General features: G+C 40.6%; 1 protein-coding gene across 1 annotated transcript in view; it reads left to right on the top strand.

Moving 5' to 3' along the window:
* The window catches only part of grik2 (glutamate receptor, ionotropic, kainate 2), a 144,685-nt gene extending 139,236 nt beyond the window's left edge, over nt 1-5,449 (top strand). Inside the window, 1 exon segment of the mRNA XM_023806230.2 lies at nt 2,422-5,449. Within this exon segment, the coding sequence (XP_023661998.2) occupies nt 2,422-2,586 (165 nt within the window). The 3' untranslated portion in view covers nt 2,587-5,449.
* The last annotated feature ends 12,291 nt before the right edge of the window (nt 5,450-17,740 follow it).

Here is a 17,740-nt window from a genome sequence, read left to right on the forward strand (position 1 = left end):
AAAAAGAAAAATTAAAAATGGAGTTAGGTATTAGCTGCTTAGTACTTTTGTTCAAGCAGCACCCAGCGTTGCACAATCAAACAACCCAGTGCCTTGCTTAAAGGTACAGTACAAGAAATTCTGGGGTCCTTCACGGATTTCAACCAGCAACCCTTAAGCAAGAAATGCACTTCCTGAATGACATGACCAATCTCCATGCCTCTGTCTGAATGAAGCTACCATTCCATCACAGAACTCAGACCCACCCTAATAACTATGGTTCCTGTAGGGTCACATGTCATCGTTTTCCTCGTTCTCCCATCATGGCTGACAGCGGTGGTTCTACTGGGATGACCAACTATACACTGCGATGCCTGTGTCCGCTTAAAGGCCACTGCCATTTCTCCATTTTCTCCTCCCGTTCCCTCCTTCTCCATTGCTTCCTGTCATCTGGATGTTATGATTCTGTCCTCTCTTGCAATGGGCCAAACTGGTTAAAGCAGCCACCTCCTCGGTACATAGCTATTACCCATCACTAAGTGTGGAGACGCGCTATTCTGAACCTCGACAAAAGATGACAAAAAGGGCGAGGGACGCAGAGACAAAAAGGTAGAGCGAGAGAAGCTGAGAGGGGCGTTCTAGCATGAGAGCTGTCAGAGGATCCAGGTTAGTGCTTCTGTGTTTATTTTTTAAAGTGTTTCACTGCCTCTGTCTGTCTTTCAGTTTCCGCATGACTGGCTCGATTTAAAAGCACGTCACGTTTGCTGAGGATGCGGGTGTGAAATGGCATAGTGCGCGGGAAAGAAATCGCAGGCTGTATAATGACTGAGTAAATTGAAACTGGTTTCCTTTTTCTGCTTTTAATGAAAGTAGATTGATGTATTAATACGTCCCACAACTAGATTTCCACCTTCCATGCAATCAGCCGATTGTCGTCTGCTTGCTGCAACAGAAATCCCACTGTCTGCGAAGAAGTCGTTATCATTGTTATCACGATCACTTTGATATGTTGAAATGTGTGAAATCTCTCTATTGCAAGTTAGACCCCCTCAATCATGCTCTTCATCCTCTATTGCGGACTTAGTGTTGCGAGAGTTGGTTGGCTGGATGCAACGAGAAATGAAGGTGGCAGATTGTGGCTCCTGGGGGCTTTAATGATCTCCATCCAGGACAATCCTAGAGTTTAAGCTCCTTCTGGGATGCAAGGGCTCTTGAAGTAAACGACTTCCTGTTTGGTGTCTGTGGTGAACTGGACCACTGCGCTGCTGCTGAAAGTGTATGAAATATTTTTGCCCCACGTTGTGCATCAAAAGAGGTATTGATTCAGACATAAAACATTGTAGATGGCATTTGCTCCATGTCACTCCATTATGGCTATTTATTACTGGCATGAAACTTTATCTGCCACTCTAAATGAAAACAGCAAGCCCAGACACTGCTGCCCGTACAAAATACTCTACAGTGCATAAAGAAAACAGAGGAGAGTATAACTATTTTGGTCATTGGATTTTTTTTTTTTTTACGGTGACTACAAGTCATTTTTTTATGGAGACTAAGCAATGCTTATGATTCTTGTTTCCGCAAAGGCCAAACACATCATGGTGTCTCAGGCAAGGCTTACTGACAGCACCCCAGGGCTTAACTGGTCATGGAGATACACAGGATTTTAGCTCATGGAAATGTTGTATGCATCAGTAAGTCATCATACTTGATGGAGGAAGATGAGTAAAGGGTTAGTCAAGGTGCTCTGCGCTCTGATCCTGAACTGCTGGGAAAAAAAGACACAAACAAGGGCAGGATAGGGAAAGACGATGGTGTAGAGTAAGATAAGGTAGGGCCCAATATAGTAGGAAAGAGTGTTTACACCTATAGAGAGAGGGCGGGGCTATGCAGATTAGATCAGAACTCAGCTGCGGTGAGAGGGTGTGGCTATGCAGATTAGATCAGAACTCAGCTGCGGTGAGAGGGTGTGGCTATGCAGATTAGATCAGAACTCAGCTGCGGTGAGAGGGTGTGGCTATGCAGATTAGATCAGAAGTCAGCTGTAGTGAGAGGGCGGGGCTATGCAGAGTAGATCAGAACTCAGCTGTGATGAGAGGGCGGGGCTATGCAGATTAGATCAGAACTCAGCTGCGGTGAGAGGGTGGGACTATGCAGATTAGATCAGAAGTCAGCTGTAGTGAGAGGGCGGGGCTATGCAGAGTAGATCAGAACTCAGCTGTGATGAGAGGGCGGGGCTATGCAGATTAGATCAGAACTCAGCTGCGGTGAGAGGGTGGGGCTATGCAGATTAGATCAGAAGTCAGCTATAGTGAGAGGGCGGGGCTGTGCAGGTTAGACCAGAACTCAGCTGTGATGATGAAATCCTCAGCAGCCTTTCTGCCAATGCATCCCATAATGCTTGGATGGGGACATTTTTCCAACCTATCTTCTCTCCTACAGAGGTCCTTCTGCAGTGCCATGGTGGACGAGCTCCGCGTGTCGCTCAAGTGTCAACGGCGGCTGAAACACAAGCCCCAGGCTCCCGTCATGGTCAAAACCGAGGAGGTCATCAACATGCACACATTCAACGACAGGAGACTGCCTGGCAAGGAAACCATGGCGTAAAGAATCGTAGTAATAAAACAACACGCCATTTTGCTTTTGCGATGGAAACTGGGGGACTGGGGGGCGGGATGATGGGGGGTAGCTGGGAGATGGGGCGAGGCTGAGTTTGGGGAAAGGAAATGGGTGAATGCCTGGAACACAGACTGTCATCATTGTTCAAAACAATTTGCCAGAAAAGAAAAATGTTTCCTGTGGAAATATTCAAACCCGGGCAAAATCCAATGAGTTACCTCATAAATCTGACACTTGGGAGCTTGTGCAGCAAAATTCAGAAAATAAAATGTAAAAAAAAAAATTATAATACTACAAAAAGACTCTGATGGTTTTGGAGTTAAGGGATGTGTATTTGCATTTCAGTTTAATGGGCATTGTCTCAGTTTAACTGTCCTTTCTTTGGAATTTCAATGTAAATCTGAGTTCTCTAGAGAACACAACTATTGCGTTTCATGAACACAATATGCATTACACACGTATACAGTATAAAACTGGGAAAACAAGTAGTAGGTGGACTGCAAGGGAATATGTGGTGTTCTTGTTTTAAGTTTTCTATGACCTTATGTTTTCTAACATTTATAATTGATAGAATAAAATGTGGTACAAAAGTTTGGTTCAAAAATATATGGGGCAAAACCCCACCAACAGAAACCAAAAATGAGAACTTGCGAGTCCTAAAGTACAATTAATCTGAAAAAGCAGAGAGGAAGCACCATCATACCGGCAATAAGTTATTAAAAGGTGTCGAGATTTTAACGTATACGATATATGCGTAATATATAATCTGTCTTTTTAAGTATTTGATGGTAGAGTATCAGGCTGCTGTTGGACACAGAGAGGATTGATGGGCTGCACCCAAAGACAGGCATTAAGACACATCGTCACCTGAGAAACCGTGACCCCCCCCCCCCCCCCCCAGTGGAATGTAGATCCTGGGGGCTAAAGCAAACTACCAGCTACTAGAAGCGAGACGGCTGTATTTATTTACTTATTATTTTAATTTATTAATTTGCTTGTTCATCATTTTATGTGCGTCATTAAGACTCAAAATTGTGAGGATTCACCTCAAACAAAATTTGCTGGTTTCCGTTCATTTTATATATATATATATATATTTTTTTTTTGTTTGTTTTTTTTCTGTTTCTTATTATTCCTATTTTAGGGGCAAAATCTTCACGTGTTCTTGTGGAAATGCAAGATTTCTATGAAAAAGTGTTTTTTGTAAGAGTAACGAAAAAAATTAAAAAAAAAAAAAAAGAAAAAAAGAAAAAACAATTTTGTAATCATTTTTATCAACCAAACCGGCCATGGGGGTGTCTGGGTCTGGGGGTGTCAGTGAACCCTCCCCCACACACACGTGCTCTGCGGCTGCCTGAGCAGGATCAACGCTACAGGGGGTGTCCATGGAAACTGAGAACGCTCTCCATGCGTCTGTGTTCGTTTGTTTAGGGCTGGGGGCCCTAGCATGCCTGGTAGTGCAGAAGCAACACGTTTTCGACAAAACCTATTTTTTATCTTGTAAAGGAAGAATCACATTTAAAGAAAATATTTTTACTTGGAGTAACAAGAGAGTAGACAAACAAAAACTATATATATATATATATATATATATATATATATATATATATATATATATACACATAGCAAATAAAAGTAAAACGGAGGTGGACTCTGCCAATGTTGCTTTTCATTCTACCCCTGATTTCCAATAGACTGCTAGTATTCAGTGCTGAGAAATTGTGTGTAAATGGTTTAAAATGGAAGATATATATATATATAAAATAAAAAATACTAAACTAATTTTGACCATGTTGTGAAAACAAAATGGAGTGCACACAGTTTACTGTTTGAATTTGATGCACAACTTTAAAAAAAAAAAAATTAAAAAAAATATACGAAATGTTTGCTTTGTTGGTTTTTCTCTTCAAGTACATGCCAGAGACAAAAGTGCATTTTTAATTAAATGGACGTAGGTGGTTTTTTTTTTGATAAATTAGCTTTATACACAATGCAGTTTATTAGAAGCCATTACTTCCAAGCAGGGGTGTCAGAAGCATTTTGAATGTGGGGGGAGACACACACACACACTGGCATAAAACTAATATTTTAAGTTAAATGTGGGGGGATCCAAACAAATAATTATGAAATGTGAGGGGGACATGTCCCCCTCAGATTTAATGGTGGCGACGCCCATGCTTCCAAGCCTGAGTGAGGCTGGTCCACCCTGTGAACAGCAGCAGAGAGCTCTGACTTGTGAGATGTTACATCCAGTGACTGACTTGCAGTCCCTCCAGTCAGCACAGATCCATAAAGTGACACAAAACTTTAAATACAGTACAGATACTCCCAACACAAAGTCAAAGTACTTTTAAAGTTATGGTATTGTATAAGCCTCAACTCCAACAAGTAAGTAGTGTTTTGACGGGCGAAGAACACACTGTTCAACATCTGGCATCTTGCGTGTGACTTAATGTCTTGTTATTGCCGCTGAGGGTGCTCAAATGCCCACAGTGAACTTTGTTTTAATCATGTGTGGTAAGATCCATCCTCAACCTTTCTGAAAGGCACGGTGTTAAAGTATTACAAAGTGATATGCAGCAAATGTGCATACTGTGAGATCCTGCCAATGGGCTGATTCAGGTTGCAGGACAATGTAGGAAATACACTAAAATCTCTGAGACCTCAGGACATCTTCTGAGAAAGCACTTATATTCCCTTCAAATATAATCTCCAATCCCTAAAAATGAAATAAGAATAAATAACTTAGTGAATTTATACCCCTTTTCTCCTCTGATCTCTCTGCTTACATCTGGAATCCAAAGTCATTGGGCCATTGTGATCTCTGCACAAATAAAAATAATTTCTATGACTCTCTGGTTAATTAAGGCATTATTACACACGAACTCTCTCACTCCATCTACATATAATTTGTGCAGTGCATCTGTCTTATTCAAGTCTGCTTGTCGCCATGTGCATTGCAGACCAAAGCATCCCCTATCTATTCATTAACTCAGTTATTACATTCAATTTGGAATTAATTGGTTAAACACAAGAGAAATGGCAGCGAGGCAGTGCTTAGCGGAAGATGCTCATTTGTAGCACTAAATGAGTGAGTTTTTCTTTCTCTTTGGCCAAATTGAGATGGTTGAGGTATTGAGCAGAAATGAAAATGGCGAGGCGCTGGAGGGTGATAATGCGACACAGCTCCTTCACCTGGCGCTCTGTTTCCGCACAAGTTCACAGAACAAAGAGCAGCATGCTCCATGACAAGCATTCCAGCATATGCTGAAGGGCTCACACACACACACACACACACACACACACACACACACACACACATCGGGTAAACATATCCTTATGGGGACCGCTCATTCATTTCTATGGGAAAAATGCTAACGCTAACTATGACAACCTTAACCCCTACCCAGCCCTAACCATAACCGTAAGTAACCAAACAAAACACAAGAGAAACTGGTCCCCATAAGGATAGGTATCCCCGCTCACACACACACACACACACACAAAATGTCAAGCAATAAATAGCTGCTTATGAAATGGAGATTAATGCAAAGCAGAAGCGCTGAGAAAATATGCTGCTCAAAGTACAACCTCACAGCAAATATAACATTTAGTTCCAGTCAGAGATAGCTCCCTTAGCAACTGGCATCTTTCTTTCTTTCTTTCTTTCTTTCTTTCTCTTTCTTTCTTTCTTTCTTTCTTTCTAATAATGATAATGTCCAGGATGCCCCATCATGTTGTGCTTCTTCACTCCACATTCACAAACATAAATTAGCACCTCACATGACACCAGGAGTCACCAGTAATTATGATGAAGAAAATGCCGACAATGAGTAATTTATTACAATCATTGCAACATCACATCTACACATCGCGCTTTAGAGAACATAGTGGCCAGGTCATACAAAGTTTTGGGAATAAAAAGCATGCATGTCCTGGGGCCTGTGAATGACACAGGGATTTGATGGGGGGGGGGAGGATGGGAGGGTGGACTAGCAGGCTCGGAAGAGATGAGGTCGGGAATCATGCCTAATTATCTGAGAGAAGGAGACTGGATCAGAGTCATAAGAACTACTAATAACACAGGGTTTAAAGTTGTTGGATGCTGGAAGGGGTGAGTTACAACTTTTTCCATCTACAGACATCAGCATACTTTCCATTGCTATCTATCTATCTATCTATCTACTGTATCTATCTATCTATTGCTCATCCACATTTCATAACTTCTTTCCTGGTATCGGGTTTAGTGCCATTCTTGTCATCTTGTCTGCTTTTAGAATTTCCATCTGAATGCATGCAGCCAGGTTTGCTATTATGTGTTCTGCACAATTCATTTGAAAAGCTCCTGGATTGGGTGGTATGGTAGCATGATGCTTAGCGCTGTTGCTTCAGACTTCTGGGATCAGGGTACAAGGCTCTATGTGTGTGGAGTTTGCCTGTTCTCCCTGTGTCATTGTGGAATTTCCTCTGGGTGCTCTGATTCCCCCTCCCCACAGTCCAAAATACATGCTGAGACTAATTGGAGTTACCAAATCGCATGTGTGAGTGTGTGGTGTGTGAGTGTATGGTGTGTGAGTGTGTGGTGTGTGAGTGTGTGGTGTGTGAGTGTATGGTGTGTGAGTGTGTGGTGTGTGAGTGTATGGTGTGTGAGTGTGTGGTGTGTGAGTGTGTGAGTGTGTGGTGTGTGAGTGTGTGAGTGTATGGTGTGTGAGTGTGTGGTGTGTGAGTGTATGGTGTGTGAGTGTATGGTGTGTGAGTCTGTGAGTGTGTGGTGTGTGAGTGTGCCCTGTGATGGGTTGGTGCCTCATCCTGGGTTGAGTCCATAGGCTCTGGACCCCCTGTGACCCTGAATGATACAAGTGGTTACAGAAAATGGATGAATGGAAATCACTAAACTTTCAATGGGAGACATTCTTCCAATGCTGGGACTTTTGCTTTAAATGTGCATTTTGGCAGTGTTTGGCTCTGCGGGTCAGGAGTCTGCCCGTGACTAGACTGTCAGTGGTTCAAATCCCAGTGTTGGCAGAGTGATGTCACCATCGGGCCCCTGAGCAAAGGCCCTTAACACCAATTGCTCCAGAGAAACTGGCTCCCCCCTGCTTTCTAATCCTCACTTGCTTGCAAGTAATGATATTTAGATTTATTTCTCAGAAAAGATGGTGGTTATTTATTAAGTTCATAGATATTTAATAAGTGCATTATTTCTGGAAGGAAAGAAGAAAAAGGTCAGGGAGAAGCCAAGCCTGGCCAGATACAAAAAAAACGTATGTAAAGGGTGGAATGACTCATACAGAAACATTCTGAATGTCGACAGAAAGCATCTAGTGAGAAAGAAAGCATTCAATATGGTGAAGGGTAACATGAATACAGTCTTACGGATAAAGCGGCAAAGGTCACAGAGAAAGGCTTGAACAAAGCAGGATGAGTGCGGTGAATGGGAAAATATGAGCAGGACAAGAGTGCAAATGTTCATGGATGGTTCAAGAGAGTTTCAGGAGAAGGTTGGACACTTGTCTGTAGTAAATGCTGTCTGTGATAGAAAGGTGTCAGAACACACAGCCTGCTGCATAGGGGGCTGCATAACTGCAGACCGGTCAGAGTGTCCATGCTGACCCCTGTCCACCGCCAAAAGTGCCAACCAGGGCTGGGGCCATTCCGGAATGCATTCATCAATTCCAGTCCAAATCAGGAAATGCATTATGGTGGCAGATATGTCTCAACGCGCTGCAAATTCAGAAAAAAAACAATTCAAACATATGCGAGAAAAAAAAAAGAAACTAAATGCTGAAAATGTGATCTTCCGTTTCCTTGTGATCACAGAACAAAGACAGATGACTCAATACCGTTTATGTCAATATACCTTTATCTTGCATTGAAATTAGGGTTCTATTAAAGATTTTGAAAATGGTTTTCCTACCTGCTTGTAAGCGATGCAAGATCTGCAGTCATGACATTGCACAGAATTCAGGAATTCATAGCTAAATTCAAACCATTCAGTTAGCGTCTAACAGGGCATTTGGTGTCACTTGATTCATTTCATTTTAAATCATTGCCAAAAAGCTCTCTTGTTATAAATATCATAATTTATTTTGTTGGAGGCTAATACCTTGAAATAAGAGTCTTGCCAGATATTAAGCCCGTAGTAGGTGACTCTCATCCCAGAGTGCCAGTATCCAGTATGTTTTCCATCCAACCTGGTCTCTGATCTCAGCTGATCTCAGGCAAATAGTAACTCATCAGGTAGGATAGAAAACCTGCTGGATGGCGCCACTGCAGGATCAGGATTCAGTTTTAGAGCCATTTGCAAAATAGGTTTTAGATTGTTTATGAACAGAAAAAAAAATATTGTTTTGAGAGCAATGTCATAAACATAGAAATCTGTTGGTGGATATAGTGGAGTGAAATGCTTTTATGTTGCAGTTGCTCTATTTGACAATAGATATACGCATAATGAATTTTTGTCTTTGTTTTCAGACTTCTGTTTAGAATAAAGAAAATGTCTATAATGAATGGTTGTTGTCTATTTACAAACGGGGAAGGAAGCCCTGTTTTTGCATTTCGTTTTGTCCACACATTGTTTTAATACAATTATTTGTGATATCTAACATGTTGAGATGTGTTTCTTCATAACCGGATTACTGTGTTTACATGATTAGCTCCATAACAGGGTCTTCAAAAACACAGGAAAACATCTTAATTAGGTTATCACATGTAAACAGTCACAATCAGCTTAAAAAAACATAGATCTCGCTTACTTTGTGACTTGGGTAACTACAGTACATGTCCCTCATTTCCTAGGTATGCTTCATAGGGCTGAGCTGGACAATCTGAACCAAAAAGAGTTTCTTGGTATTTTTAGGCAGATTAGCAATATGCTAATTTTTTCATGAAATGTGCTACATGTTCAGTTTTAAATCAAAACTACATATGAAATATAACAATGATTCCTTGCCTTTTCCCCTCCATCAAATTCCCTGTGAAACACCAACTGAAAGGATTGATTTCAGCTGTGAATTCTGTGCAATGTCTGACAATGAGGGAAGCTCTCGTGTTGCATACAATCAGGAAGGAATACTATTGGTCTCAATTCAAAATCTTTAATTTTAACGTACAATAAATGTATATCAACATAATGGGTATTGGGTATATGGTAAAGGGTATATATCGATATGTCGTAAATATTCGATTAACACCCTAACCCTAATGTCCTGTCTCATGTCATTGTCCCCTGGAAATCTCCGTTGTGTGGTGGCTACATCTTTTGTGATTTGCATGTTTTTTGTTTTGCATATGTTTTCAGAATTTGTAAGTGTTTTCTGAATTTGCAGAGCGTTTACACTTATCGGCCACCATAATACACACCTTTCTCCCATCACAATATAGTATAAGGAACTATTAGTCTGACATATGTGGATGCTGGATGTGGATTAGAGATGTGGATGCTGGATGTGGATTAGAGATGTGGATGCTGGATGTGGATTAGAGATGTGGATGCTGGATGTGGATTGGAGATATTTCTTGCCCACAGGGACACCATCAAGGGCACTGGCAGATTTAGGTAGGGGCGGCATGGGCAGCCTTCCAGGGCGGCATGTTACCGGGGGCAACACGGGGCATCTGCACAAAAAAAATTGGTTGTGACACTTGTATGATTTTCTATCACATGAACGATATCATGCCACTGTTGTGGGTGAAATGAACCTCGTCGGAGTGGGTGCCCAGATTCTCTTTTGTGAGCTTGCAGGCTATCACTCAGAAGTACGAGATGGGAGGGGGGCGGGGCTGGGCTGACCTCAGGGCGCCCCACTGGAAGCCCTAGGTAGGGGGAGAATCTATCAAATAATGCACCCCTAACTTTGTAATGTACTGATGCAATTAGTAAAAAATGTCTTATTATCTGTATCATTCCTCGTTTCTTATTAGGGGGGGTGGGAGATAAACACAATTGTGGTTGGCGGGGGGGATTTAGGCCCAATTCTAAGTCTCCCGACTCTGGGAATAGCACTACAGTGATTCAGTTTTTTGAGGAAAAGGGAAAATTAATAAATAAAAAAAGAAAAGGCATTTTTAAAATGTATATTAGGTGGTTTGTCATATTTTTACAATAACACCCAAACCTCCATCCATCTATCAATTTTTATTGCTATGATATCTCAGTGGGTATCGCTGTTGCGTCACACCTCCCACAATTCACTGACATATATGTATGTGACTTGCAGCAGATTGGCATCCTATCAACTGTGTGGGGTACAAGCGCTAAGTTGTTTCCGATAGGCTTAAAGACAGCCACCGACCCTGACCGCTAAAAGCAGATAAAAGATGGATGGATGGATGGATTATTATTATTATATACTATATAACTTTCAAGAAGAGGTCTTGTGACAGGATGTGCTATGCCTCTGTCACACTTTCATGTCTGGCTTGAAGCAGGAATAAGTATAGAAACTATTTTTTTGCACCATGTCATCAGAATACCAGGGGCTGCAACAGATTCCCCTGCGACTTATTTAGTTTTATTTGGCAACATTTACATACATGTTATCTGAATGTATCTTTAACCATGCTTGTCACTTGAAGGTGAGTTTGAGGCAAGCAGTGTTGCTTTTTTCCCACTCCTATGCCAACCAAAAAACAGGCTTACAAAGCCAAATGAGATTTTGTCAGGCTGGAAGTGTCTGCTGTTCCATTATTAGGAAACCTGACTGTCACCATTGGCAGTCAGGTGGTTCAAAAAGCTAGCCTGTTTAAAATTATTACTTACCTTACTAGCAATAAGCATTCATATATGAAAATTCACAAATGTCAGCTGGATTAATACGTAATAGCTAATTAAAAAATAGACGTGGGCTTACCTCAGCTGAAAAGCATTAATTTTTAATTACTTTAATATTTCTTGAATATAACAGAGGTGGTGCCGTGCTTAGTGCCGTCGTTTTACACCAAGTCTCCATCCGGGTTCCATGTGTGTGGAGGTTGCATGTTCTCCCTGTATCGTTCTGGGGTTTCCTATGGGTTCTCCAGATTCCACCCACAGTCCAAAAACATGCTGAGGTTAATTGGAGTTACCTAATTGCCTGTAGGTTTGGCTGTGTGAGTGGATGGTGTGTGAGCGTGCTCTGCCATTGATTGGCACCCCATCCTGGGTTGTTCACTCCTCTGGGACAGGCTCTGGACCCCCTGCGACCCAGAATGGGACAAGTGTGTATATAAAACGGATGAATATTAAGGGTTGTAGACTGGAAGTTTAAAATGTTTCTCGTCTGCAACTGACATTTCAGGTTCCCACCCAGAGAAATCCCAATGCTGAAACATTGACCGCATGTGACTGAATGTGTACAGTATATCAGCAGTGGTGGGCAGGGTTCTACCAATCTGCTAATTAGCAAAGCTAATTTCTTCCTTGGCAAATTAATGTTTCCACTAACTGAAAACATTTTAGCTTCCGTTAAATTTAGTTCCGGTAGCGGTAAATCCGCTAATGTTTTCACAGGTAAAATAAATATAGTTTAGTAAAAATGTTTTTTTAACCGTAAAATCATACATATTTGTTCTTGTCTGTTGTGAACATATCTGCAACAGTCTATCTGGCACACTGTTGGTTGAGTACATGTAAACACAAGACATGATTGGTCGATAACTTGTCAGATTTAAGGTAGTCTGTGTTAAATGCAAGAAAGGATAAAGCCCATTTTAACTAGGGTACCCTGAACTAAGCGGAGAATAGGGGCCTGTATCACAAAGCTTGATTTCTTGCTTAGCCGGAAAACTTGTCTGATTTAAGGTACCCTAGTTTAAATGGATTTTATCTTCGTTCACTTACATTAAGCCCAGACTACCTTAAATCCAACAAGTTATCCGGCTAAGCAAGACCCCCACCTGTATTTTCCAGGTTCTGATTGACAGATCTATAGACCAATAATGAGCTGAGACCCTGCTTTGTAATTCCAGGTAAATGGTGCCATGTTGGTAGGCCTCAAACGGCTTCACTGAGGGAAAAATGGGAGCATTGGCTACCGTGAAATAGTGACAGGAAATATTAGAAATGGCAGAATGACAGTACATTTAACCATTTAACAAAAGACAATGTCCCCTTTTTGATACTTTCTGGTCTTGTGCTGAGGACTGCATATTATTGTTTGGAGACCGTGTAAAATCTGTGACCTGTGAAGCATGATCTCATAAACCAGTGTGTCAGTGCAACACGTTACTATCAATTTATGTTACTGGAGTGTCTGAAGGAGTTATGGAGGCATAAACCAAAGATAAAGGTTTTGCTAATTTTCATCTTTTGGTGACAATTTATTAGCAGGAATTTCTTATATTGTCTCCTTGTGCTTTTGGAGTTATAATAGATACTATGAGATACACGTACAGCATGTCTATATTTGTGTGTATGTGATGAATCTTCGTTACACCATAAAGCAAATGTAGATGTAAAATGTAAGATTCAGTATCCTTTCTTGGATTCATCTTCAACTGTAGCCTTCCAGTGATGTGAAAAACCTCATCATCACACATAGTGTTGAGAGGACTGGTATGAAGTCTGTTTATTTACCACATACCTAGTGATCTGGGAGAAGGGGGATGAATTAGTCTCAAGAACCTTGCATCAATTTAAAATATTCCTGACATGTTGATTGGAGGGTTTCTGCTCTAAGAGTGTCTTGAAAGGTAGGGTGGTGGCACAGTAGTTAGCACTGTTGCCTCCCACCTCTTGTGCCGGTCTCCAGTAGGGTTCCATATGGGTGGAGTTTGCATGTTATCCCTGTGTTCCTGTCTTCCTGATACTTCAGATTTCCCCTCAGGCCAAAAACTTGCTGAGGTTACTTGGAGTTACGGAATTGCCTGTAGGTGTGCATGCGTGAATGTGTCCGGTGATCCTGGGTTGTTCCCTGCCGTGTGCTCATAGGGTCTGCCCCCCATGACTCTGAATGGGACAAGTGGTTATAGAAAATGGACGGTAATGGAATAAATCTTGCTGCCATTCTCATTCTGGGATGCCAATATTTTACTTTGGGTATTTATATATTTGTTTAAATACTGTTTTTCAGTGCTCATTATTTTGTTATTGATTTAATTAGACATGTTTTATTTAGCCTAATGTAATTTAATCTGATTATTTCATTTGTTTCTTTAAAGTATGTGAAAGTATTTCTCTGCAGCGCAACTTGTGAAGGGCACAACACTCACAAACATATTAACAAAACCATAACTGTGTAATTGCAAGAAACTCAATTGGAACCATTATTACTGTGTTGGACCTTATATTTGCTACCCTGATGGCTCATTCTTTAAACATTTATACAGATATTAGTTTGCTGATAGTTCATGTTGCTGGCTGAAACTGGCAAGAATATTAAAACATTTTCTATTAGTAAATCAGCAAACTACTTAAGCACGGATTAGAGTTTTTCATAATGTCGTGATTTAGCAGTTTGTTGGGTTAGTAGCTTAAAGGAAAAGTGATTCTCAACAGCTGGAACATGGACAATAGTAGCTTTTCTGCAGAACCCAGCGGCACCTCTGCCTATTTTTACTTTTTGGTTCCACTGATTTCCTGTGAAATAAGCCAGACCATCCAACACTGTATCGAAATCTCATTATCACCACTGGAAAGATTCATTGTAGGCCGTAGTGGCCCAATGGTTAGGGAAGCATGCTTGTGATTGAATGGTTGCTGGTTTGAATCCCCAGCCAGCAAGATACCACTAATGTATCCTGAGCAAGTTACTGCTCCCCTGGTGCTAAATAATAGTTATCCACTGCTATGTCCCTGTTAAATATGGGTTGAATGCAGAGAAGACACTTTGTTGTTTTGGTGTGGCATCAATGACAATTAATCACTTTCACTTCACTGGTCTGTGGTAGTTCAGGGCAGCAATATTCTCACTGGTCCTGTTTTGTCTATTTTAGACAGTTTTTATTGACCACTTGCTATATTACTATTTTTACTATTACTATAGGGGTCTTCAGAATCAGAATCAGCAACTCCAGAGCCCCTAGCTACTGTCCATACAAATGTATGAATGAGGCTAAACAGTGCCCTGGCCCATTCGATGCACTGCATTCTTAGGTCATAACGACAAAGGTGAATATATTGCCATACTTCCCATCAAGCCCAGTTAAACCAATTTCAATACATGAGGGTTGGAGTTAAATTCGCATGCTTAGGAAGTTCACCGTGAACCCATACAGAGTGGTATTAACAGCAATAAGTCAGACCAATCACCCAACGGAAGCAATAATATTGCACCTTTGCCCGTGTCAAAGTGAAGTGATGAAAAACAAGGTTTGTCCTCAAGTTACATTCCCCAGAAAGAAAGGAGGAAAAAAGGAGCCCCGAATGAGGAAAATGACCGGCCAAAGGTAAGAGTGTGTTGACCGTTCGGCAGTTGGAGAGACCTCAGTTTCATTTAGTCCCCATTGTACTTTAAGAGGGTGAAAAAACAGCCAAGGAAAGTATAAAAATCCAGCAATCAAACAGAAGTGTGTGTCCATTTGCTGGGGTTAATGACCCCTCACACCGGTGTTGCTCTAACAGTGTGCTGCATAGTGACCCCCAGTAATTACCCAGGGGTTATATTAAATGCATTGGGTAGTAAATGAAAAATACTGTTTGGGTAACTTGGCTTAATTAAATCAAATTATTTCTTTCTGAGCATAACAGTGACTTATTCTTGCATATTTTTAATCTCACAAATATTAAGGGTTAGGGTTATCCAAAAGCCCAAGTTTTTTTATTAAAACTAACTGAAACTTCAGCAGAACTGAAGAATTAATACAGGAATCATAAGAAAATTAGGTGTCTGCTATATTTCTTTTTCTTTTATAAATTTCAGATGGATTATTAATTTCTGTAGCTGCCCCCGCCACCCCACCCCGCAAACCAAAACCCTGCCTTCATATCGCCCTGTGAATCCTATTGTATGGCCACCCATTCCCATGATATTTAACATTCTTTTGGGCAAACATGCAGCTATACACTAGACCACTGGATTGCTTGATATGGTGGTAAATCTTGCTATACTTTGTGACTTACATAATTCTCAGGGATAAACTTTCTCCACAATCTTCAGGATCCTACCTCCCTGTCAGCTGTCATACAGTTGAAATGATGAGACAGAATTCCAAAGATGCCCACACTTCATTACAGCCTCTTGCAGAATGTCAGCAATGAAGAAGGAAGGAATGAGCTCCGCATATAATAGTGTCAGACAAATCTCTGCATTAAAGTGCGTGACTTAAAGTGCCAGAACCACAACTGAGCAGTTGACTAGATAGTAATTGTTTCTCAACACCTTTGTTAGTTTGATAAACTGTAACCACTGTGCCTCCTTATATCAAGCCACAATTCTTCTATAAATTCCCACTCTACACTTACTCATCATGCTTCATGCTTCCAGTGCTCCATGCCTATAGTTACTCAGTGAAAATACCTTTATCCTCAGAGTTTTTGAATGTTTTTTTTTCCTTCGATAAGGTTTAGGAATATATAATGACTGTTCAGTCTAGATGAAATATTAGCAGAAAATGATTTCAATAAGCCATCATTAATAAAAGATAACATTAAAATTCCTATTGGTTTAATATCGTCATATAAAGATTATACAATTATACAATAAGGCAATTTCCCAACCTAGTCCTCGGGGGAACCCCGGACAGTCCACGTTTTTGCTCCCTTTCAGCTCCCAGCACACCTGTACCAGGTATTCGGTGTTCCTGATTGGCTGTGAGCTGGGAAGGAGCAAAAACGTGGACTGTCCGGGGTTCCCCCGAGGACTGGGTTGGGAGACACTGCAACAAGGCATATGACATAGTTAGGATGACTGGCACAGTTTTAAATAAATATTAAAAAATTGTGACTCCTTTTGGTTACAATGTTTTCACCCTGGAAGACATCGACATAGAGAGTTTTCCCTTCAGTCTGGCTATAAGCTCTGTACTGCAGGTGTAGCGAAACAGAACCCATAAATGTTCTAAATGTAGGGCAAGATTTTAACATTTAAAAGCATTTTTTTTCCAAATAGGATTGCATTTCTATTTCAAAAATATATTAACAGAATGTAAAAATACACATAGATGTAAGAAGCTATTTTAATTTTTTTTTCCCCCAAAACTGTATTCAAAGAGCTCAGTGAATTAAATTTGCAGATTTGCCTTTCATATTTTAAAATGCAAATTACAAGCAATTAAATTTACATTTAACATTTTGAAACAATATACATTTATTACACAACTGCATGTTTTTAAAACTTTTGCAATACATATTTAAGTACAAATTAACAGATACACGTTAAACTACATTTTGCCATTCTAGAGCTTCAAAGTATAATCATGTTCACTATAATCATTCTTTGTTTATCCACATAAGATACATACATACATACATACATTATCTATCTTAAAACAAATAGATTGATTAAAACAACCATGTAACACAGTTACAGCTCAAGCAGACAGTACTTGTTTCAGGCCTGATTACTTTGTGAATCTTTGATACCTCCCAGCAGTTTGTTCATGATTATTTTCAGTTTAGCCCCAAAGTAAATCCACTAACTACTAAGTCAATTAAATACTAGGAGTTATTCACTCATCCAGTGGCATTCATTGGAATTATAAGGAAGGAGGACCTGAGCATGTGTCAGAGGAATCACTTACGCATACAGTATTTGAGTTTATATACCATCTTTGGAGACTCATCAGAGTTGGAAAATGTACTCTAGGGGGCGCAAACTTCTGGAACTGAACAAAAGTTTCAAAATTCTGCACTGCATAATTCTGATGCCAAGTCATTAGCAAACTGTACTATTGCATGCTCAATCATTTTATGTGGTATAATTAAAACACAATATTGGTCAATTGGTTCCAAAAGCCAATCTGAGATTGTTTACCCCAATTTACAGCCTGGTGAAACTGGAAGCTGTTGTCAATTACTTTGAGTGAGCTTGTGAATCGTCCGTGTGGCACGAATGCTTGCTTGCTTCACTAGTCTTAATAAGGAAAACAAGACGTGACCCCTGAGGACAGCTTAAATCCAGAGAGGGGTCATTAATGTTCCCTGTAGATGTGCCTGAATGGGGGGGCGGGGGGGAGGGGGGGGTCAATGCACTGTTGCCTCCAACCTGTGTGAAGATGCCTCCCA

This window comes from Paramormyrops kingsleyae, chromosome 9, assembly GCF_048594095.1.
Source record: "Paramormyrops kingsleyae isolate MSU_618 chromosome 9, PKINGS_0.4, whole genome shotgun sequence".
Lineage (NCBI taxonomy): Eukaryota > Metazoa > Chordata > Actinopteri > Osteoglossiformes > Mormyridae > Paramormyrops > Paramormyrops kingsleyae.